This window comes from Pseudochaenichthys georgianus, chromosome 23, assembly GCF_902827115.2.
Source record: "Pseudochaenichthys georgianus chromosome 23, fPseGeo1.2, whole genome shotgun sequence".
Lineage (NCBI taxonomy): Eukaryota > Metazoa > Chordata > Actinopteri > Perciformes > Channichthyidae > Pseudochaenichthys > Pseudochaenichthys georgianus.
In genome coordinates, this window is record NC_047525.1 from 9,642,901 (window position 1) to 9,665,745 (window position 22,845).

General features: G+C 43.2%; 1 protein-coding gene across 1 annotated transcript; it reads left to right on the forward strand.

Annotated features, from left to right (window-relative positions):
- The first annotated feature begins 263 nt into the window (after nt 1-263).
- On the forward strand, nt 264-22,774 carry prrt4b (proline rich transmembrane protein 4b). The gene is made up of 4 exons (XM_034112431.1): nt 264-346; nt 5,375-6,561; nt 14,419-14,532; nt 20,018-22,774. Exons 2-4 carry the CDS (start codon nt 5,466-5,468, stop codon nt 22,069-22,071), a joined length of 3,264 nt encoding a protein of 1,087 aa, XP_033968322.1. The 5' UTR covers nt 264-346; nt 5,375-5,465; the 3' UTR covers nt 22,072-22,774.
- The last annotated feature ends 71 nt before the right edge of the window (nt 22,775-22,845 follow it).

Consider the following 22,845-nt stretch of genomic DNA (forward strand, 5'->3'; position numbering starts at 1 on the left):
CAGATGTGTGAAAGCTGAAAATTGTAACATTCAGCATGTGTGTTTGCCTGACACTGTTTTCCAGTGTCCGCAACACTGGGCGATCTCCGCTAATGAACAATCTGCTCGCTGAGGTGTGACCAAAGGCATTGTGATGGGAGCCACACAGTGGACTACTGATGCAGTGAGAGAGAGAGGGAGAGAGAGAGAGGACGAGAGAGAGAGAGGGAGGGAGGGAGGGAGGGAGGGAGACTGGAACTCAATTCCACACAGACGAACGTACACTGGCTCAGTGAGACGGTCTCCTCTGCAGAACACACACCCACAGCTGGCTCTGGATTGTGATTCTTATTCCCTTCATCTGCAGGTACGTCTCATCGGTCTCTCTGCATGTGTGTGTTGAACAGCTGCTGTAAGAATAGGGATGTGGGGTCTGACTCCAATATGCATGCTGTTACACGCTGAGAAACACACTGTAGCTGCAGCTATAGGTAAACCCACTGACACACACACTTACATATTGCATTTCCTTTCAAACATGGAATGAGGCTTGTGGTTGATCTAAATTCATCGATACACATTCGAAACAGGGATCAGAGGAATCTATTGGCAATACTAAAATGTGTACATTGGGTGTTCTATATGTGTCATCTGGATATCCCTGATTGATACAAATCTGTAATGTTCACGTTATTGGATTATGTAATCATATCCATCCATGTTAGCATAAGGATGTACGGAATGTTTTGATGTCAGCAAAACAGTCAAATGCTCTTGCAGGCATGGGTTGTTTATGTGTGTGTGTGTGTGTGTGTGTGTGTGTGTGTGTGTGTGTGTGTGTGTGTGTGTGTGTGTGTGTGTGTGTGTGTGTGTGTGTGTCTGTTTATGTGTGTGTGTGACTGTCCATTTGCATGTGAGTGCAGCACACTCCCACAAGCGGAACAGCGGAGCCCGAAAGGTGCTGAAATCCCAGGGATTAGCAAGACGTCTTTGGCTTCAGCTGTCACCATGGCAAAGGCAGCCGGTGGAGCGCCTGGGTTTGAGAGCGTCTTTTGTAATCAGGCATTCGTAAGCTATAGGGCGAACACAAGCATTAGCTCGCCACTGTTAATGTCCTTCTAAAGCATACATGGGAATATGTTTGATCAGTGCTCAACGTGGGGGCTTACAGAGGTGGAGTATCTGAGGCATGGACAGTGGGAGGAGAGCCCAAGTGGACCAAGAAAAAGGAACATTGGAGGGAATCAACAAGTTTCTGACTGCACTGTTGATGTGACTGGAGGAGTGTTGCGTGTGGAGATGGGATTTGTAAGAGTGCATGTAAATAGCACGACTCAGGATGTTTGGTTGGAAAGCTTACCTGTTGGAGTCGTGCCCGTGATGCTGCTTATTTGACCAGAGGCGTCTATTCTTGGACACAAGCAGCAATCATTACCAGGGACTATTGACTGAAGCTGGCTGCATCATGTCTGTGGGGGCCTGGTACAACGCAGTGAGGGTATGAGAGAGAGAAAGGAATAACAGTTCACTTCGATGGGGAATGATGCAACACAAACAGCAGTGAGAGAAATGTTACCAAGACAGATATAGGAGTGCAAGATCCTCCTAAAGATGTTCAAAACTGTTGATCTATTCCTTTAAAATGTGCGAAACAACACATTTCTGCTCTTGTTTTTAGACACTAGCCAGTGGAAATGTAATATCGCAAAATATGGAGGCCAATAATACGAGGGATTCATTTTAAATGACAGTATTGATATTGTTAAATGATTACTGGGACTGTGTGAAGCTGACTGTGTGAAGCTGACTGTGTGAAGCTGACTGTGTGAAGCTGACCGTTGAGCGGCCCGACCAAGCAAGTAAGCAAGCAGGCAGAGGCAGAGAATTCAAATATAACCCGGTGTGGGCATTTCTTCATCGCTGTGGTACACAGCCTCAATATCGCTGCCCAGGTGAACACAGTCACCAGCCACAAGGATCCCAGCCACACTACCAGCCTACACAGACAGGGGAAACAGAGCCTACATACCTACACACTAATCAGCACAACAAGACACAGGTGAGGGGGGGAGGAGACAACACAGGGCACCAGGTGCACACAGTCAGGAGTAACAGACATGGGGACAGGGAAACACTTTTCAAAATAAAAGCACATGTGCAATAGTACAAGGCCCGAAGCCGTCAGTCCACAGTGACATCTTCGTCACAGACTGAAAGAAAACAAATAAGACTGTAGTTCTGTCTTTGAGGACATATATCATCTTAAATTCATGTTTTCTTCTTGGTGGTTTCTGCCCTGGCCGTATTGACGCCTACATGGATCGATAGATGGATAGTCCGACACTTGGGCTCTATATTACGCTCTTTAACACTTCATAAAGCCCTTCAAATGTACTGCTTTACGCACAAATAAATCCCTGCTGGCGTATAGCGGCCAGTCAGATTGAATTCCTGCAATATTGACATCCCTGCGTAGCGTCAAAGTCAGGAGAGGACAACAGGAACAAAACGATGGGAGATAGAGCATTGAGATGTGAAGGAGCTGCAATCCAACAGCACGTGGGAGGATGTAAACACAAGTGCACCTACAGATTACCATAGGAATAATTCTAGAGTGAGAACTAGTGCTTGTAAATATACACGCCCACACAGAGCATTCAGAGAACTGTCTCCCCAAACAGCAGCCATTTGCAGGGAGGTGAATTACTCCATTATGCTGGACGGAGCCATTGATTCACACGCTTATAGCAAGTGTGTTAAGTAGTAATGACATGGTCACGCCGTCAATCCGTCTCCAATTGGGACTCCCCTCAGTGGAGAGCCTCTCCATTTCAATCCCTCAGCAGCGACACTCTTATTCAGTCCTACACCTTTCCGTTTCTCTCCCTTTCCATTCTCAGACAATCCGATGTTCATCTTTCTCTCTCGTTAGATTTACTACAGTGGCCTTAACATGCTCTCGCAGGGGCTTGCAACTCTGCCCTCAGAGTCATTTAGAGAAATATGTTACAGCAGGTGGGAGGCTGATTGAGAACAAGATGGCTGATGGTCCTCGGAGAAGTGAGAGAGTGGGGGCTTCTCACAAACCCACACACACTTGGAAGGCGGGAGTCTGTTTACAGAGTTAATGAAAGAGGCTTTGGCATCAAACTCAAATGAGCATTAGGGAGACTGCAGCAGAGTTGACTCTCCTTGACGACCGATGCCTCAACTGCACGTCAATATGGAGTCATTGTCTCTCTTTCTCTCCTCTATTGCCCTTGTCTTTTGCTCTCTGCCCTTCTCTCCACTACAGTGTCTTTGTCAGGAGCAGCCAAACAAACGCCAGTGAAACAATAGAGGGGGACTTGGAAATTCCCAACTGACACTTTTTATAGTTCCTTTCCACTTGCTCAAACCAGAAGGCTTGTTTTCGATGTGGTGACGAGGGGTGTCAAGAAAGTTAAAGGCCCAATCTGGAATGAGAGTAAATCACACGCTGTGGTGTGGCTAGCACTGCACATATTGTGTTAGCTTCACTGCTAGTAATGTTATCAATTAGTGCTGCTAATGGAGTTCATGTAGCGGGATATACGGTAGCTAATGGTAGAACACCCTTCAAACGTGATATGTGCACATTATTATTCATTTAAGGATATTCTTTATTGGGGCTTTAATAGATCAATATAATGCTATGATATGTTGGATTCAATTCTGACAACTTGAGGAGGATAATCTTTCATAAAGTGCCAAGATAAGATGAGTCAGCCCTCACTAAGAAAATAACTTGAATCTAATTTAAAAAAGTAATAAAAAGCAATGTAAATGCTTGTGTTAGTGGAAAGAATGGGATCGACACATCCTAAAATTAAATGTCCTGAACTTGTAAAAGTGATACTGGAGCGACATGTGAGAATGTTAGCAAGACAAAACTATTCCCTCTGTTTAAATAATTGATCAGTTGTGCATCAGATCAACACAAAGGCAATCAAGGATAAAAGATCATTTCCCCCAAGCTTCAAAACTAATTATAATGTTTCTATAAATAAACTTGGTTACTCAACAAGACATCTTTTGCTTTAAAGGCAGCTTTTAATAGTTTATTAGCCATTATGTAGGCAATCATAAGTAGCTAGCAACATGTCTTGAAAAAGGGAACAAAGTGTGTGGGTGTGTGTGCCTTCCACGGAGCAGTACATGTGGGCGAACCAGTACACATGCTCTAACATGCCGAGTCAGATCTAAATCCATTTACAATCATATCTCTGTGCGCATCAAATGTGACCAAGTGCGGGCTGGTTGGTGAAAGCTTGAGGTCGGAGTTATCCAAAGACAACCTTACTTCATTGGAAACCGGTTTTCATGTTGTTTAGTCAAAATGCTCAAACTGGAGAGTGTGTGGGAAGCTTTACGTTTGACCGCCCACAGACTTCATATCTCAGCATCTAACTGTGCAATGGCTAGTTTCATCCCTCTAGGTGGGAACAGAGGGGAGATGGCAGGCACAGATTCTGCAAGCAAGAGTCTCTGATGGTAGGGACTGATTGATCTTGTTGATGGATACACAATAAAAATCTATAACTTAGAGGAAGATAGAGAGAACTGGCGTGGACTAGGTCATAAATAAACTTGTCAGAGAAGAACAGAAGATGGAAAGTGTAAAAGGACACTCATAAAGAGAGCATGATAGAGAAGCAGGAGAGAACTTCAGTCTGATGGCAGATTTCAGTGAATATTGATGTTTCTTTGCCTTCCCACACAAACAGATCTTTCCCTCCGCTTTAAAGAACAAATACATCCGAGATTGAAAGAGAACAAGGCCAGAGCTGGGGGTAGAGTGGAGGGAGGGGGGGTGTAAGTACAGCTAAGGCATACAGGTTGTTGTTCTCACAGGGGAAATTCCTTTGGTGCTCCAGTCCTTTCACTGAGGCAACAGACGAGTGACTTTGAACCTCTCTGAGCTCCACAAAAGAAAAAGAGGTCCCTCTTTTCTTATGCTGGCAACCCGGACCCTAATTCTTTACTAACCTCCCCCCCTCCCCTACACACACACATTATTTCTTGACCACTCCTCACTGAGTACTATACATTACGATGGTAGTCCTTTAAGTTTCAGTCTTCTAATTGGTCAGTCCTTGTAGCCGCCCACACACAGCAAGACAGCATGACATAAATACTAACCCCCACATAACGGGACGCTACTAATTGTATAATTACCAAAGTCTTGTTGTGATTTGTGGAGGGTAAGATATTGTCTTAGCTTGTTAACTTAGGCAGTGTGTGATGGCTGGCATAGTTTCTATACTTGATTTACTTCAGCTGAGAAAGCAGGTCGCAGTTTTCATCAACTCAAATTTAACTGCCTGAGAGTGGATAAAGTGTGTCACTGAGTGTCCTGTGTGTTTTTGTCTTTTAGGCCATTTTGCCGGAGAGCCAGCCCAACCCGCCTCAGGGAGCAGGGGAATGGAGAACACCATGTGAACGGTCCATACGCCACTGTCGCCAGCATGCTTCGCCTCCTCCGGACCTTGGCTTTTTGCTTCTGGTGTTTTTTGCTACTTCACAAGCAGGCTGTGGCCGACGAAGAGGGCCTTTGGGGACCAACGGCATCAAGAGAAGACCCACCTGTTAAAAAAACAAGCTCCTACTGGTGGACCCCATCTATGCCAAAGTTTCCTTCGATTCCCTCACTACCCGAACTACCCTCACTACCCAAACTACCCTCACTACCCTTCCATATTCCTTACTTATCCGGGAGCAGGGACAGTGAGGATGAGGCTGCTGCGTTGACCACAACCGCCGAAAGTCTGACAGAACCAATCGATCCCTCGCAAGACAACTCGGGTTCAGGCGAAGGGAGCATTCTTGAATCCTCTGATCCACCCATCACTTCCACTCAGAGGTTCCTAACCAGCGTGACACAGATAAGAACGGACTCACTTCCCACGGGGACATCAGATTCTCCACACAGCAGCATAGCGCAGAGCCACAATGACACTCTTGTTTCAGACTCCTTCTCTCCCACAAGCAGTTCCATCAGAAACACTCTGTTCACCAACAGTCCCACCAGCACAAGCCCTCCTGGACAAAATGCATCACGTACCCACCCACCGAGGGGCACCCCACCAGCAGCAGGGCCCAGCATGGGTGCCACTACGCAACACCTCCCAGAGGAACACACTGATAAAGAGGAGGCGGAAGATTTTACAGGAAAGATATATTTGACGATAGCACCAGAAAGCACAGTGTTGACATGGGCAGAAGTCCAAACCACAACAACAACCCCAGGACTGGTGGAGACCACACTGACCAGCACACACTCTCTGGGGCATATAACTCCCGCTACATCCTCAGAAACTACGTTTGTCAGAAGACCACTAGACTCCACTGTTGGTGTTACCCTCCGTGCTGGAGAGGCCACAATGACAGGAACTCGACCCACCCAAAGTGAGGCTTACCTGGGCTCCTCTGAGACCAGGTCGGGGCCCACCGAGGACCAGCCGGGGGTAATCACCACTGCCAATGGGATCGATCACAAATTAGTGCCAGAATCCATAACAAGCACAACCCAGAGCCAAAGGGTTAACTTCTCAACAGCAGGAGGTAAGCAAAGTTCAACACATCAATGGAGGCTGGATTGACTCTATAGATGTGATCAATCAGTGGAAGGCAGGTTTTAGGTGTTCAATAGCTGGCTGTCAAAAGGCTACTAGCAGTTGGGTTCGATCAATGACATTTCTGACATGGTGAGCGGTCAAAGGGCCGACATCAGCATAAATATAGATCTTCTTGAAACCCTGTGAAATTGGCGAGTCTAGAATCAACATTTACATGATTGTAAACAATGATTATGTGTTGGAATTTGTGTTTGCGTTGCTTGGACAGAGATTCTTAAAGGTAGAGTTTGATGTGTGTTATTACTAGGAGGAGGATTTATTGGATGGATATTTGCTTAGGTTACTAATCCTGTGGGAAAACCATGTTAGCAACATGACGGCTTTCAGGAATGGAAGTCAATCCACAACATAGCAATCAAAACCATCAAAATGCATTCATCTTTTATTGTATTTCCAATTCTTGCTTCCCACATACTTTGAAGTATTTATTAAAATAGTTATGGCATCAAAGGATGCAGTGTACAGTGTATGATGAGTTTTAAAGCCACAAATACAATCCAACATAGCTTAAAACCATTACTTCAGTGAATGGAAGGAGAGGGTATTGGATTGAAATACCGCTCAATGGGGCTGTTGTTCCTCACAGAGGAGCAAAATGGGAAGATGATGATCTGAAATAGCTTCTGGTAGCCAGTAGGTTCCAGGAGTCTTTGACACGACATTGAGGCAGTACCTCTTTCTTCACGGCCCATCCCCCAGCACTGGTGGCAGTCTGGTGTCTGTATGCCTAATGAGCCTTCAGAGGAAGGGCCTCCTCCAGGTACAGACGCATTTATCATGGAGGGTCAAAGGTCGGGCAGGAAAATGATGAGTCGATTATTCTAAGCCTGAGAGACTGTGTCCGTATCATAAAAGCATGATTGTTTGGAGGATGTTTACATAGAGTAGTGTTTGCAATATGTAGGGCATATTGATATTTTCAGGGTGCCTATAAATTAGATGTTGCCACCAAATGGTCCATTTATATCAGTTCACATACATATGATCAAATCCAAAAGATAGTGCCTAAACCATAGTGCAAAAACAATAACGGACCAATACAATTATATGTGATCACCAAGTTTGCCATTCAAAATAAAAACTATATTTTTACGGTTGTAAACCCAAAACGGAATCACATATTTTCAAAGCCTATTTGTCAATATTTTAAACAGCGCTTAGCTTATTGCTCGAAAATATATCTCGGTATGATCGATTTAGTAGTTCATCTGGAGCCTTCAATCATATGACAATATCTTTCTCATGCGATACGATAAGAAGCTTGAGAAAAGCTAGAAGATATACATTGATGTAAGATCGTCAATTTGTGTTTTAGAGGTCAACTTTAAGACATCCGCTTTTAGAGACTTATAGATAGCAATCTATTCTTCACAATAAGTAAAGTAACATTAACAGTTCATTTGCTTTAAAGAACAGGTTGGAGGGGAATGTTTTCTCCCAGTGCTGGAATGAGATCTCCCACTCGGCTTTACGCTGATTGTTTTACCCAGTGTTGTGTCTGCACTTGTTTTCAGCTGTGCACCGTGTGGTGGTATACAGGAAAGACAAGGGGTTGGGGCTGGGTGTGGGGGGGGGGCTGCTGTGGCCATGTATCAGTATTCCAAGCGCACACTCAGCGAAATCACCTCCTCTCCAGTGGAACCATCGGCTCGCCAGTCGCTGTTCATGGATGCTGAACATGCTTCTCGCCATTTAGTCTAGTCCCTCCCCGTTCCCCTCATCTGCTATTTTTTGCCTCTGTACAAACACACATCCCTGTCACTTTTTTCCCAAGGACAGACGGCTATGGCTGCTCTGAAGGGTGAAAATGTCCTGACAGGGATCAGGGAAGCTTCTAGTCAGCCATGGAGAAATGAAACCCATTACAAATATGGTGCATTTACGCATCATAGTAGTCTGCTTAGTGTGGTGTTTGGCTGGACTCTTACAGTGTTTAAACACTCCCACCTTGCCAAAGGACATAGGAGGAGACGATTATGAAAATGAAAGCGTGGCACCCCTGCATTATCATACATTATCCCAAAGTGAGCATTCTGTATGTGTGCTGTGGTGTATTTTAAGCTGCACAGGGCGAATCACTCCCCTGCTAGAGGTGTGGAACATCTTCATCACACAAACGGGTTTTCATTGATCGAGAGGGTGTTCACCATGTGGCGATGCCCTTGAGAACGCTGTCAGGTATCTAAAAAAACAAAAACAGCTCTGCATCTGTTTCCAGTCCTCCACTAAAGGACAACTGATAGCAAGGGCAATCATGAGAGAGCAGAAACACAACACAGAGGCTGTTGTGATGTGGGGGCTGAACATGGAGGCTTTCTAAACCCTCGCAGATAGCCACTGCTGTAGATTCTCTTCCAAAAAGCTTTCCTTTCTCCTGCTCTTTCTTTCCCCTCCTCCCACCCTTTTCATTACTGTATGTCGCACTAATAAGCAGCAGCCTCAACACACTCCATTAATACGTGCAAGGATGAATTGACCAGAGAGATACCAAAAACCTAAAGCACAGCCATTGATAGATAAACTGATTAAGGAAATGGATTTCCATGGAGATGCACGTGACATGAATATGTGATGCCCCAGTGTGGAATTTACATGGGAAAATGGAATTAATGCTAATGGAGGCTGGGGTGACTTTATATTATGTTAATATTCTCATAATGACTTTAGCCGAGTCCATGAGTTATACAATTCTGGACGGATTTGGCCTGTTTGTTTTTCGGATTTCACATACAAATACGCAATTATAGAACAATAGGGATTATTTTTCACCTCTATTCATACTGATTTTTAAAGTCAGACGGTGTAAAGCAGTTTGAAAATCCCCTAGTAACTATCCTAGAACTGAACCAAATTAGCAACAGCATGATGACATTTTGTGCAAGTAGATTTTGGATGAGTCCTAATCATTTTTCTTCATCTGATTACGCGCTTCCGACTCTCTAATGTACCGCTATCCAAGCCTTTCCTCTTCTGTGCTATCACTCTAAGCTCAGGGTGTTTGCTACAGAGCCGCACACTCTTCACAAGCTCACTCGGGGCTTACTGTACGCAGATAAAGAAGAGTGTAATGGATTCCATCGTCTTCCATTGTTCCTTATTTCTGGAAGCAAAAGATAATGAGGAGCCTCTGAAAATGTAAACACTATGAATAACTACCGTGGTTAAAGGGCCTTCGTTACTTCAACAATGTTGCCCACTGTGGGTGCCACTTTAAATGATAGTTTGGCAATAAGTGTGATTGAAACCTAAATTAAAAAAATAGGAACAACAGACAGAACGTCATACTCTAAGGCAGGGGTGGGGAACCTCCGGCCCCCGGGCCGTATACGGCCCCCGAGACCATTTGGTACGGCCCTCGAGGTAATTTATAAACACACACAAAAAAGATTTTTTTATTTATTTTTTAAATCTAGACCGCAAACAAATTAAACAAGCGAGTGCCTGTTTTTCCTGGCCAATGTCAGGGTCCATGAACACAACATGAGCCAAACGTGTCATCACGTGGTATATGTCTCTTCTGACAGGGGTGTAGTTCTGACGGGGAGCACCAGAAAGTCGCTCCGGCACTTCCAAAAAGTGCAGTACCCATAAGGAGCCGTACACATGCTGCAGTTTTTGCGTGGCTGTGTCTTTAGTTGCCCAGTGGCGATGTGTTCATCTGTCATACTGATCATACAGTCAATAACTTTGTTCTTATACAGTCAATAACTGTGTTCTTATTAGCATCTGGTTAGCTAGCTATGCTAACGAATACAAGAAGCTTTTTCTACAACCAGTCAGGTAAAGGCACATCTTTATATGATCATTATAGTTGTAAAAAAATAAGAGAATAAAGTAAATAGGTATAAAATACTATATGACAGTACAAAAAAGTGGTTATTAATAAACAAGAATACAGTTTGAAAGGGGAGTGATTTGTAAAATATCCATAGAGAAAAATAAATCTGCTTTCAGTTCTGTTTCATATGGGTGTTGAGAGATGTATCCGTAGATCTCTTCATTTTGCTCTCAAAGTGCACCAAATTGATGCTTTTAACTTCAACATTTAAAAAAATATATATTTTTGTCTTTGCACAGCATGAAAGAAAGGCCAAATGAATGGGCTGTGATTTTAGTATTTATAAGCAGAGGTCAAATCTGTACGGCCCTTGGAGGATGTTGAAAAAATTGAAATGGCCCTTGAGAGGAAAAAGGTTCCCCACCCCTGCTCTAAGGTCACAAAGGCCATATGAAATGACGCAGTAAACTAAATCAGTAAAATGACAATTCAGCACATGTGTAATGATGAGCTGTTCAGCAAAACCTCTCATCTCTTTTTGCTTTTATTTACTTTGTCAGCAGGGTCTCTGTGAATAGCCAGTCATCAGAAATGTTGCTTGTGATGTGCTAAAGAGGTGATTTCCGTCCATGAGTGAGTGAGCTCAGTTGCTAAGTTTTGACAAACATTATCGTCTTCCAACAATGAATCAACTGAATAGCGTGTATGTTGTGATGTGCGTTCTTGTGTGCAGCAAACACTGGGACTCATTGCTTAAAGGTCCCCTATTATACTATCTTTCAACAATAAATTATAGGTCGCAGATATATACAAAAAATGTCTCTTAGGTGTTTGGCTCGAAATAACAAACAGATCAGTGTAGCATGCTATACACCCCTCTGTTTCAGCCCTGTTCCAAAAGTGCTGATTCTGTATCTGTAGCTTTAAATGCAAATAAGCTGCTGCTGGCCCCGCCCCTCTGTTAAGTTATTGGTTTAAAAAACACAATGGTGCTCGGAGGAGATTCAGGTGATAAAGTGGGCGGGTGTTACCTTGGTTGGTTACTGGCAAATGGATGCACAACCCGAAAAAGACATCACAAAGTGTCCACAAGCTCATTTTCAGATGGGTTTTGATGTAGATGGGTCAGGAGAAAAAGAGAGAGAATCTTTGTTCCTGGAACTTTCTAAATCTATTAACACAGAGGGGACACACATTTATGTATAAAATACATGCAAAAGTGGATTTTGCATTAGGTGACCTTTAAGAAAATGATGCTCAAACTGGTGAAAAACTCCACTGGGCACCTTTACAATTTTCAAACGAATACATAAAGTTCTGCAAACAAACACAACTCAAACTAGACAATCTAACTTACATTTCTTATATTTAGATTTATTGTATCTGGCTCAAAATATAGCAACAATGATTTTTCGTGAAATAAACTGTGCAGGCGTGTAGACTTCCAGCTGTTTGGAAGAGTCTCTGATTTGAAAACTTACAATGAACTTGCATTGCTCTAAGCATGACCTAGATCAGGGGTTCCCAACCTTTTTTCCCAAGAGCCCCCCCCCAAATGACTCCCGTTGGAAGTTGCGCCTCCCCCCCCCCCCCACAAGTTTAAAAGTCTCAAAAATGCTACAACTACTGTCACAAACTAGATGAATGTGAAGTATTTTGTTAAAGGAGGATGAAAGCGTAATTAAGGAGCACTATTGGAGTGACTTTGATGGCTATTGGACTCAGGATTCATTCATTTGGATTCCCGCTGTATGAAGAAATTAAAGGACGGCGCAAGTGGAAACAATTCACAAAGGGATTAAACTGTTTAAAACACATGCTCAAAGTAAGCCGGATTTTGCCGATGTGTTTATGTGGATTCAAAAGTCGTAAATAATCTACAAAATGGAGGAGACCGATCTGATCAGAGCAACTGTGACAAATAATCTGAAACCGGCATGGACAATGACTATGTTTTAAAAATGCGCTTATCTAGAAAAGCCTGGTTTGGACACTTTACGGGCAGAAGAATCATTTCTATTAAAGAAAGAATTCTACATTTCTGTCTTTTTATGCCTTTAATAGCTACTAACACAAGGCATGTATTGCCTTACAATTATATGTAAACAAATTAAAATAATAAAAAAAAAGTCTAAATATGATATTTGGCCTCAAATCATCTGAGGCCTGGCACCCCCCCTGTGATCTTTGGCGCCCCCCAGGTTGGGAACCACTGACCTAGATTATACCAAACAATAATAACTTGCAATGCCTTGTAGCTGTTTATAACTCATTATTCCTGCCACTGGCCTATGCTCCTTTTATTCAAATGAATTCTGAAGTTATAAGCTAGCACTGTACCTGCTGTCCCAGGCTTCATCACTGAGTCAGCTCTTCCCATCAGATTCACTCACTGAATATCTCATCTTATCCAACATTCATTTATACAGTTGCAAGAAAAAGTGAACCCTTTGGATTCTCCACACATAGCGTTGTGTGTTCCTTCCAAACAACTCAGCTTTGGTTTCATCTGCCCACAGAATATTTTGCCAGTAGTGCTGCGGAACATCCAAGTGCTCTTTTGCAAACTTCAAACGTGCAGCAATGTTTTTTCTGGACAGCAGTGGCTTCCTCCGTGGTGTCCTCCCATGAACTCCATTCTTGTTCAGTGTTTTACGTATCGTAGATTCGTCAACAGAGATGTTAGCATGTGCCAGAGATTTCTTTAAGTCTCTAGCTGACACTCTAGGATTCTTCTTCACCTCATTGAGCATTCTGCGCTGTGCTCTTGCAGTCATCTTTACAGGACGGACACTCCTAGGGAGAGTAGCAACAGTGCTGAACTTTCTCCATGTATAGACAACTTGTCTCACCGTGGACTGATGAACATCAAGGCTTTTAGAGATACTTTTGTAACCCTTTCCAGCTTTATGCAAGTCAACAATTCTTAACCGTAGGTCTTCTGAGAGCTCTTGTGTGCGAGGCATGGTTCACATCTGGCAATGCTTCTTAAGAATAGCACATTCAAAACTGGTGTGTATTTTTTATAGGGCAGGGCAGCTTTAACCAACACCTCCAATCTCGTCTCATTGATTGGACTCCAGGTTGGCTGACTCCTGACTGCAATTAGCTCTTGAAGAAGTCTTTAGCCTAGGGGTTCACACCCTGCACTGTGAATGTTTACATGGTGTGTTCAATAAAAACATGAAAACATATAATTGTTTCTGTGGTATTAGTTTAAGCAGACTGTGTTTGTCTGTTGTTGTGACTTAGACGAAGATCAGAACACATTTTATGACCAACTTATGCAGAAATCCAGGTAATTCCAAAGGGTTCACATACTTTTTCTTGCAACTGTAACTGTTGTAAAACACACGAAGGCTGTGCAGAGTGCCGTCTGTGAACACATATTTAGCGAGGGAACCAAAGGGGAAAAGAGAGAGTCTTTTAGCCGTTACTTTATGATTCTATCTGTCTCTCTCTGTGATCTTTACGAGGCAGGTCTGGGATCTGGATTTGTGATGGAGCAGGACGCACACACACACACACACACACACACACACACACACACACACACACACACACACACACACACACACACACACACACACACACACACACACACACACACACACACACACACACACACACACACACACACACACACACACACACACACACACACACACACACACACACACACACACACACACACACACAAGGATGTCAATGTAATTAGACTACAGAGGACCAGACCACTGTGCTATGGATGACTGGCTACAACTAAGTGGGCAATAGGCCGATCCATTTGACAGAACTGGGTTAAGAAATGTAGTCCTTCCGTGTTCTGCGGTGTGAAATCTCAGACGACTTGCTGTGAGCAGAGAACGCAGAGGGTTTACATTTTCTTTTGGCAAACTGAAATGTGCTAATCCGCTTTAGGACGAGAGCTACAGTAGTGTGTCCTTCTTTAAATAGCACAGGCTTCGAGATCGCTCATAGGTTAAATTGCATTTGTTTTCCCAGAGCTGCCAGGCAAGGAGGATGAGGAGGATGAGGAAGGTGTGGTTCCTTCAACATTGGCAGACGTTTCCACGCCATACGCTAAGCTGCTAACAACTTCCCCGCCACAAAGCACAGGTGAGCGAACAAATCCCCTGAGATGTAAACAAAGACTTAATCCAAAATGTGTTTGCACTGCCATACTGTTCGGAGGCAGTGGTAAAAGGACTGCAGGCTGTTTGTTTTATATGCTGTCCTGTAGATTTTTCAATATCTGTCAGAGGACTGAAAGAAACAATTACCCTGCATCTTTTGCCTGAAGCCACTAATTACTTCCAACGGGAGGAGAAAAGTGCTCATTCAAGCTGTGAGACCCCCTGAGAACAGAAGAGATAGGGAACTATGCCCACAAAGATGTCTTTCCCATGAATAATCTTTGATCTGGTGACAATAGCTGACTTTAAACTGAAAACACAAACAAGTATTGATTTAGCTCTGGCCAATGACAGTAGAGAGCTTCAAAATGAAGAGTAGCTGCAATAGTCAGTTTCAATAAATAAAGTATAATTGATTCTGTTTTGGAATCTATTCATTATGGCAGGGTGACAAATTGATCTTATTATAGATGTGTGATTTATTACTGGGTTAGAGATCAAACATACATGAACATTAGGCCGAAAAATTATTATATATCTAGAAAAAATCATGGAAAGATTCAATATTTTCATTAGTGCATTTTCAGCCACCTGGAAGTTTTACTACAGTAAGCCTGTAAAACGTCTTAAAACATATAGTTCCACTTTCATAAATAGCTCACTATTTTACTACGATAAAAAAAAGTGTTCTAATTTAAGTAAACAGGGCATTTGTTAGGGACTATTTTCTGGAGCAGAGTGATATGACTTGCACTCTTGTTGGTGTATTATTGTATGTTGGATTGGCTCAAAATAAACTATTGTTATTATTTCTGGGCAACAATGGAGGTCTACCCTAACTCCCTTTTGCTCTAATTACACAAAAAGGTTCTCATAATCCCACTGGAAAAATGTGGTATGCTCTCAAATGTCAAATCCCATGTAGATTAGTCCATCATAATGAATTTGACTTCCACTCAACTATGTTTATTAAACTATCTACTTTCAGCCCAGTTCGCAGGAGCAGATGTAACCCACATTACCTTGCCCAGAATAGCAGATGTAATCAAGTGACTTTCAAAAATAGACCTGTCAAATGTGCCACTCGCTAATGACGGGGCGCTACGGGGCTCTGGGTGCTTCACAAGTGAGTGAGGGAAACAATAATGTTAGCAGTCGGCCATTTCAATGTGTCCTGCCTGAAGCTAATATCTGTTGTTGATAACATTAAGCACATGACCAAATGTACAGTTATCCTACCACCCTCCCATTTGGCATAACAGACCAATAGCAGGTGAGTCAGCATTTACTCAAAGAGTTAAGAAAGCAGATGAACCCCCAACCTCATGTGTCCAAACCCACACAACTCAGTATTCATGAACTTCTTCATTAGCTCCTCCTAAATTGCTTTTTCTAATGTGAGCCAAATTGAAAATGAATGCAATCAGTTAAAACCTACATGTGGCTCTCAGTTTCACTCCGCAGAATCAACACGCAGCCAATACAAAATGAGTGTGTGCTCATTTAACACCAGAAGAATCCTTCACCTTTATTACCTCGGCCGGTCTACTGATTAAGGTTCCTTACATGAGACCTTTTGAAAATGACTAGCATCTGGTTGTGTAATAATGTGTGCATGCTCGCTTTCAGATTTATCTTTGATATCGTGTGCTGTTGAGCTGTAGTTATTGAGTAAATCATCTTAAGACAGCTCTAGGATCTTCTTTAGATCTATCCCGACTAATATATCAAATATTCATCATAATCTTTTCTTATTAGCTGCAGCCCTTGTGAAAGAAGGACTAAAAGTGAAATATTGCCATGTTGATCATATGAAACCTTCATGTATGATGTGTAGAGCCATGCTATTGCAACCCCGAGAGTAGGTCTTTCAACCACAAGCAATTGCATGGGTTCACACAAAATGCTAATGATACTAGCTTCAAGACACGCATTACAATTACTTTATGCGCCGTAATCATCTCAAAATGTGATTTCTCCAAAAATGTAGTTTAAGACCAAATACTTTCAAATGACTTATTACCTTTCTATCATTCTTGGCTGTACTCTGTGTTTTGTGGTACTTTCTATACCTGCTAAACATCGCCCTTAGATGCTAACGCTATCATGGCTCAACGTACTGTCTCTTTTAACTCTGCTTTTGTTCTACCAGCCTAACTCCTGAGGGAAATACCTGGTTATTTATCTGCTAAACGCACCACTGTGTTCACTAGCCACATTTGCTAATTGTCTGCCATTTGTTGCTGATAAGGTACATGTAAGATAGACTCAGTGGAACTAAAATTCCAAGAGTTAAAAGATAACATTTAGACTTTTTTACAAGTTAAAATGACTTCTCAACTTGTCCTCAGGCACTTTGCTTTCAGGCTGTGTTTCGACTGTAATGTATGTGCTATCCCTCGCATGGGATACTTGTTACCACAGGAATGTGTCAGATGACCGAGCAGCATGCAGTGGAACGTAACACTCTGATCCGTGTACTGTAGTGACCACATACCAAACCCCGTCCAGGCTGCCCGGCCAGCCCCGCATGCTCGGATGTGACATGTATCGAAACTTAACACTAATTCAATACCCGTCACGTTTTCCACTTGGCCAGGCAAACCATCACTATCGCCCTGGAAAGTAAACAAACGGACAAATGAGTCAACCGCTGAACCCATCCTACTTTATCAGTGGCCCCCACATTCGCAATCCTCTCAGCTGTGTGCTTGTTTTACACCTCAGCCCCGTTTCCCACAATGCAGCTGTCTGTTTTGATGGGATGACATTGTCAGTGCACTCATACGGTGCAAGTTTGTTTGAGCACTGACATATTTAATGCCCTCATTTAAAGCTGCTAATGTCATAACTTTCAACAAGCTTAAAAATAGCTTCTCATTTTCTCAACATGACACCGGAGTATCGCTGACACGGCTTTCAGGCAGTCTGTATGAAGTCAATATGCAGTGGCCACATTATTACATCAGTGCTGTTATCAATGATTCATCTATTGGTTAGTGGCCATACAAACGGCAAGGCACTAGGTATGACAATGTCGGTCAGTGGGTTGGTCCATCACTGATCGATTTGAAATATCTTATGATAGATTATGACTAAATTGGACATTCATGCTAACCATGCTAACTTTGGTGATCCCCTGCTTTCCTGCTAGTGCTACTGTGATGTTGACATTTGGAGTTTGTCCTTACATTTCCATAGCTATATTATAAAATATATATTTAATACATATATGTCAATATTAATGTTGGCATTGTCAAGAACATGTTACCATGCTGGCATTAGCATTTAGCTTGAACAGACTTAGGGATCTGCTAGCATAGCTTTAGACTGAAAGATCATTATGACAATGAAACACAAGCAAGCTATCTCAAAAGCATGTCACTGTTGCTAATGATTATTCAGCAGGGTTCAATTAAAAAACAGCCCCTCAATGCAAAACCAAAGAAACTCAAAAACTCATCCATCCTTGTTTTTCCTTAAGGATGTGATTTAGCTTCCAACGACAGCTCAGGATGTCTCAAATATATCTGCTGTGCTGCTACAGTTAAAGAAGACGCATCAGCAGCTGGAAGTGAATTGATCAAGCTTGATGTTTTTATCACAACCGGGGAGAGTGACTCAGCGCAGATGGTTAGGAGACGAATGAGGGAAACATTATAAAGGCTTTCTTATCAACAGGCAGACAGCAGACAATGCCAGTGCTAATGCTAAAGCACTTGTCAAAATCATCTTCCCCTCTTCAGGATCTGTGGCTGGAAAAGAACAATGCTTTGTTCACTTGGGTACTTGAGTATAGCAAATGTCAACATTGAACAGGCATGGAAACGCACCGGTAGACATTCCGATATGAGTGCACACAGACACAAATGTACAAGGAACAATTACATAAAACAAAAGTGAAGGGGCTTTATGTTGTTTGAATCATTTACAGTGATGTCGAGTGCTTAAAGCAGGCACCAACCATTTCGCCCCCTCCCTATAGAACGTGCCACATGTTAGATCTAATGGAAGCAGCAGCTGCCATCGTTTGATCTATAGAATTGGAGGAAAAAGCAGCAAAAGCAGAATAACCAAAGCATGAGAAGAGACTTCATCAGGGCAGTCGACAAGAGTGAAAAACGGTCCGTGTTTAAAAATAACAAAGCCACCTATGGGAGTTTTCCCTTTTGAGGCGGCTGTTCAAGGGAAATCATAAACAAAGAGCAAAATAGGAAACCCAGATAGGGTGGGATGGGAAATACAAGAATATATATCAGAAAAGTACATTAAAGGACAGATGAGAAAGACTTCAAACAAAACTCTAAACCACAAAGAATCCACTTTCAGATTTATTTAGGAAATGAATGAGACAACCTCAATCTATACATCAAGATTAAGGGGTTTCTGCGGTGCTGATGTCTGCACATTTAAGTTCTTTAACTGGCACATAACGTTACCACTGGATATAATCTATTCTCCAGGCATTGCGGGACATATTTATACCCCTTGAAAACCCTAATAAAGTCTTTATCTCATACACATTACAGCAAGATACGTATTAATGTACAATCTGCCTGCTGTGTGATTTACTGTGCTGTCAGTTTATCAAGTTCATGTGTCCCCGCCTCTGTGGTAGCATCTGTCTCTTTATGGAGAAGTGATTGCCTCTGATCTGTGTAGGTGCAAATGAAGGATGTAAAGTTATAATCTGCATTTGATTGCTTTTTTTAAAAGAGCCATTATTAGACATATTCTTTTCAGTAGTTAGAAGAAATCTTGTTTGTGTTGACGGTGATGTTTTATGGAAAAGAACAAGGGCTATGATGTGAAACTCAGTGTAAGGAGACTAGGAGGCTACATTGTTTTGCCCGTCTGTGAAGCATTATGCCGTGTGAAGTGACTTGTGCTATATCCTATGCAAGTCATCCTCCAGTAATTGAACTAAAAAAACAAGTACGGCTCAGATGAGCTTCGCAGGCGTCTCTTTAATTTTCACGCAAACACATATTCACATGGTTACCCCTTAATTTCCATTTCCTTTGCAGTGCAACAACATGTCTAACACAATCATAATTAGCTGTACGCATGGAAACTCCAGATGGCTGATGTAATGCAAGAGAAACGAGCTCTGTGGTTCTGAGTGGGCTGTTCTCTTACACACTCACACACAGTTTGAAGTTGCCATTCTACAAGCCTCGAAACAGGATTAGCACATTAGGAGGAAAGCACACGTTCACCATCTTGGATCTGAGCCAACTTGTTCTCTGACTAAGATAGTTTGAATGTTGATGAAATGCTTCTGTGTAATCTCATGAGTGGATGATTAATATGCTTTTAAGTGAATTAAAAGTAGATGTTTTAAGCTGCTAGCATTTTGAAGATGTGGGATTTCTCTATATCATTTCTCATTCAAGTATTACATTTGCTTATCCATCCAGCTATTTAAAACTCATTTGATAAAAACATTTCTACTTTATTTTCCCTAGAAACTCCAACTTTGACTCTGGACACGGAAGACTGGATGTCCAACGAGGGGTACAGTGACACCACCCTTCTTCCAGACTGCAATCAAGAGCGCTCGGGGATCTGCAACCTCTCCGACTGGGACTTCACAACCTCCTCGGACATCAAACCAACACAAAACACCACTGTCACCAACCAAACTGACGAACCCTTCCTGATCCCAGCTCCACCGATGTTGGTGCCGCTGTACACCGACTGGAACAGTGCCATGGCAGCGTGGGGCCTGGCCTGGGATGTGCATGTTTACGGTGCTGGCTGCATCTTTGCAATGCTAACCCTAGCCTGTGCACTCAATCTGCTCTGCTTGCCACTACGATGCCCATCCGGATGTGGTTACTTTGCTCTGGTTAGCTTGTTTCTACTAGCTGCTGGCTGCACCAGATCTTTCTCGCTCCTTTACGATGCCTACGGCCACCAGGACCTCCTACCCTCCACAGAGGCGTCACTGATACTCTACGAAGCACCGTTTCCCTGTTTAACAGCGGCCTTCGGTCTGGTTTTCCTTCTCCTATCCATGCGCTCGAGAATGCAGCTCTCGTACTCAGCTTTCCAGAGACCCTGTGTCCTGGCCTGCCTGGTTGTCCTGCACTTTGGTGCCGCATTTGGACCAGTGACCTTACTGAAGTTCTACACTCAAAAGCCTCCCCATTGCCTCTTTCTTGCACTTATCTCCCGTGGAGCCTTTGTAGCACTGGCTTCATTTCTATCTGTTGCCTATTTTGTGTTCTACATCTACGTGCGGGCAGATTCAAAACACATCTACCACCTGAATAACACATCTCCAACGCCGGCTGAGCGCTACAACCGCTGCCCTTTTGCTGAGAGCCGGGACTGGAATCGTGCAGCTGTAACAGTCTGTATGTCAGCATTGTTTTGTTTAGCTTGTGCAGGACTGCAGTTATTTGCAATGCTCAATGCTATGGGTGTTGTAGGGGGAGAGGAGGTCTTTCACCCATGGCCATGGTGGGCTTTTCAGTTTAGCTGCAGACTGTGTGAGCTCGGGGTTTGTCTCACCTTGGCCTTGGTGGTTGCACAACCAGTCTACTGTTCTGACCACCTCCCAGCTGCCGGGAGCTGCTGGACTGAACTGTTGGCATCAAAGTCGCCCATCATGCCTGGGAGCTACCAGTGGACCCTGAGCCAGCAGGAGAAGCTTGCAATTGTCGATACCATGGGGCTTGGAGAGATAGAGAGCCTTCCTCTTTACACCCTGGTGGATGAGAGGCTTGGTAGCAGTATGAACGGCCTGGACCTTCTCTACCACAGCAACCGGGCCTTGGCCTACCGAGACCTGGACTTGGATTTGGACTTCAAGGGTTCAGGGGCTCCTGCAAATGGAAGAGGCAGAGATCCCTCAGGTGGATCCTCGTTTACCAGTGACTCCACCACAGACCTGCGACTGCCTTCGCCAATCAACCTGCGTCGCAGCATAGACGAGGCACTTTTCAATGAGGCCCTCTTTCCTATGAGCCTCTTCAGCCCTACTCGCAGCAGTGATCTATCAATACACAACCACTGTTCACTTCTAAGCAAAGGGCTTTGTGATCCTCTCTCAGCGGACCCTGGCCTTTATCGGACCTCTTCCTGCGTGGAGATGCCTTCTCAACACTTGCCCTCTTGCGCCCAATCTCAAGGAGACACTCTCGTAGGTGCTCCACCATCTCCCTCCCTGTCCTCATCCACGAGCAGTTCCTCTCCTGAACGTTGGAAGGGCAGCTCATCCTCTTACTCCCCCTACCGTGAATCTTTCGGAGGCTCCTCGCTGGTCCTCTGCCCGAGCTCAGAGAGACATGCTCAGCAGATTCTGCAGCAAGGGGGTTTAGGCCATGGGGCATCCTCTGGCCACCAGGGCCACTCTGACCAACTGAGGCACTACCAAACACTCGGCGCTGCCTCACAGGAGAGCCTAGACCTGGACGTGTCGTCTGAGGCAGACCGATCCGTTCAAGAGGAGTTCATCAGTGTTTGCAGACAAATCGATTCTTACAGCATCTGCAGCGAGACTATCGATTTATAAAAGGACAGTCTGGTCAAACGGGTTACACAGAAGACTCTTTAAGAAGGACTTTAGTAGGGTGACTGTAAAGGCAACCTATTTGGTAGTGCATGGTAGCTTTTCCATATGCCGTAAAAGACCAATAGCTGCCAAATTTACATTTTTGGATGTTTGATTAACTTTCTTATGTGGTCATTAGTGAATGTCTTTAAGGGTCTAAGTGCCAAGAATGTCAAAAGCCAAAAGGTAATTTGTAACTTTTTCATGTTTGATAAAGGCTGGTTTGATACAGTCAGAACAATAGTTACATTTACTGAGAGAAGAATTTATTTGTACAAATGTCTTTATTGCATTCCAACATTCCAATAGATAGTACTGTGACTATAACTAAGCACTTATTAATACTACTGAAGTCATATGCTTTCATATTAAGCTGAATATCATTGTCATTAAATCTAATGTTAAATAATTGGAATAAGAGTTACGTTTCTATAAATGCTCCGTACCAATATATGCATATACATCTTATTTGCAGCTGTAATACAGCAGTGCCCTCTACTGGTAAAACCTACACCATGTTACCTTATCCTTCTACATGTATGTATGTAATGGACCGTGCTTCTACATACACTGACAGCATCTTCTTTGGACCGGCTAAATCATTTATTTATGTTCAAACATAACTTTGCTCAGCACATTGTTTAATAAAGTTTGTTTTATAACATTTGGTTTATTTTACTTAAGGTGCAGAGACATCCAGCAGTGTGACTGCAGCACATGTTCAATAAGACAATA

Coding starts and splice junctions, on each gene's coding strand:
- prrt4b (XM_034112431.1), top strand. CDS start 5,466: ATGCTTCGCCTCCTCCGGACCTTGGCTTTTTGCTTCTGGTGTTTTTTG. Junction 6,562..14,418: donor TAACTTCTCAACAGCAGGAG/GTAAGCAAAGTT, acceptor TTGTTTTCCCAG/AGCTGCCAGGCAAGGAGGAT. Junction 14,533..20,017: donor TTCCCCGCCACAAAGCACAG/GTGAGCGAACAA, acceptor TATTTTCCCTAG/AAACTCCAACTTTGACTCTG.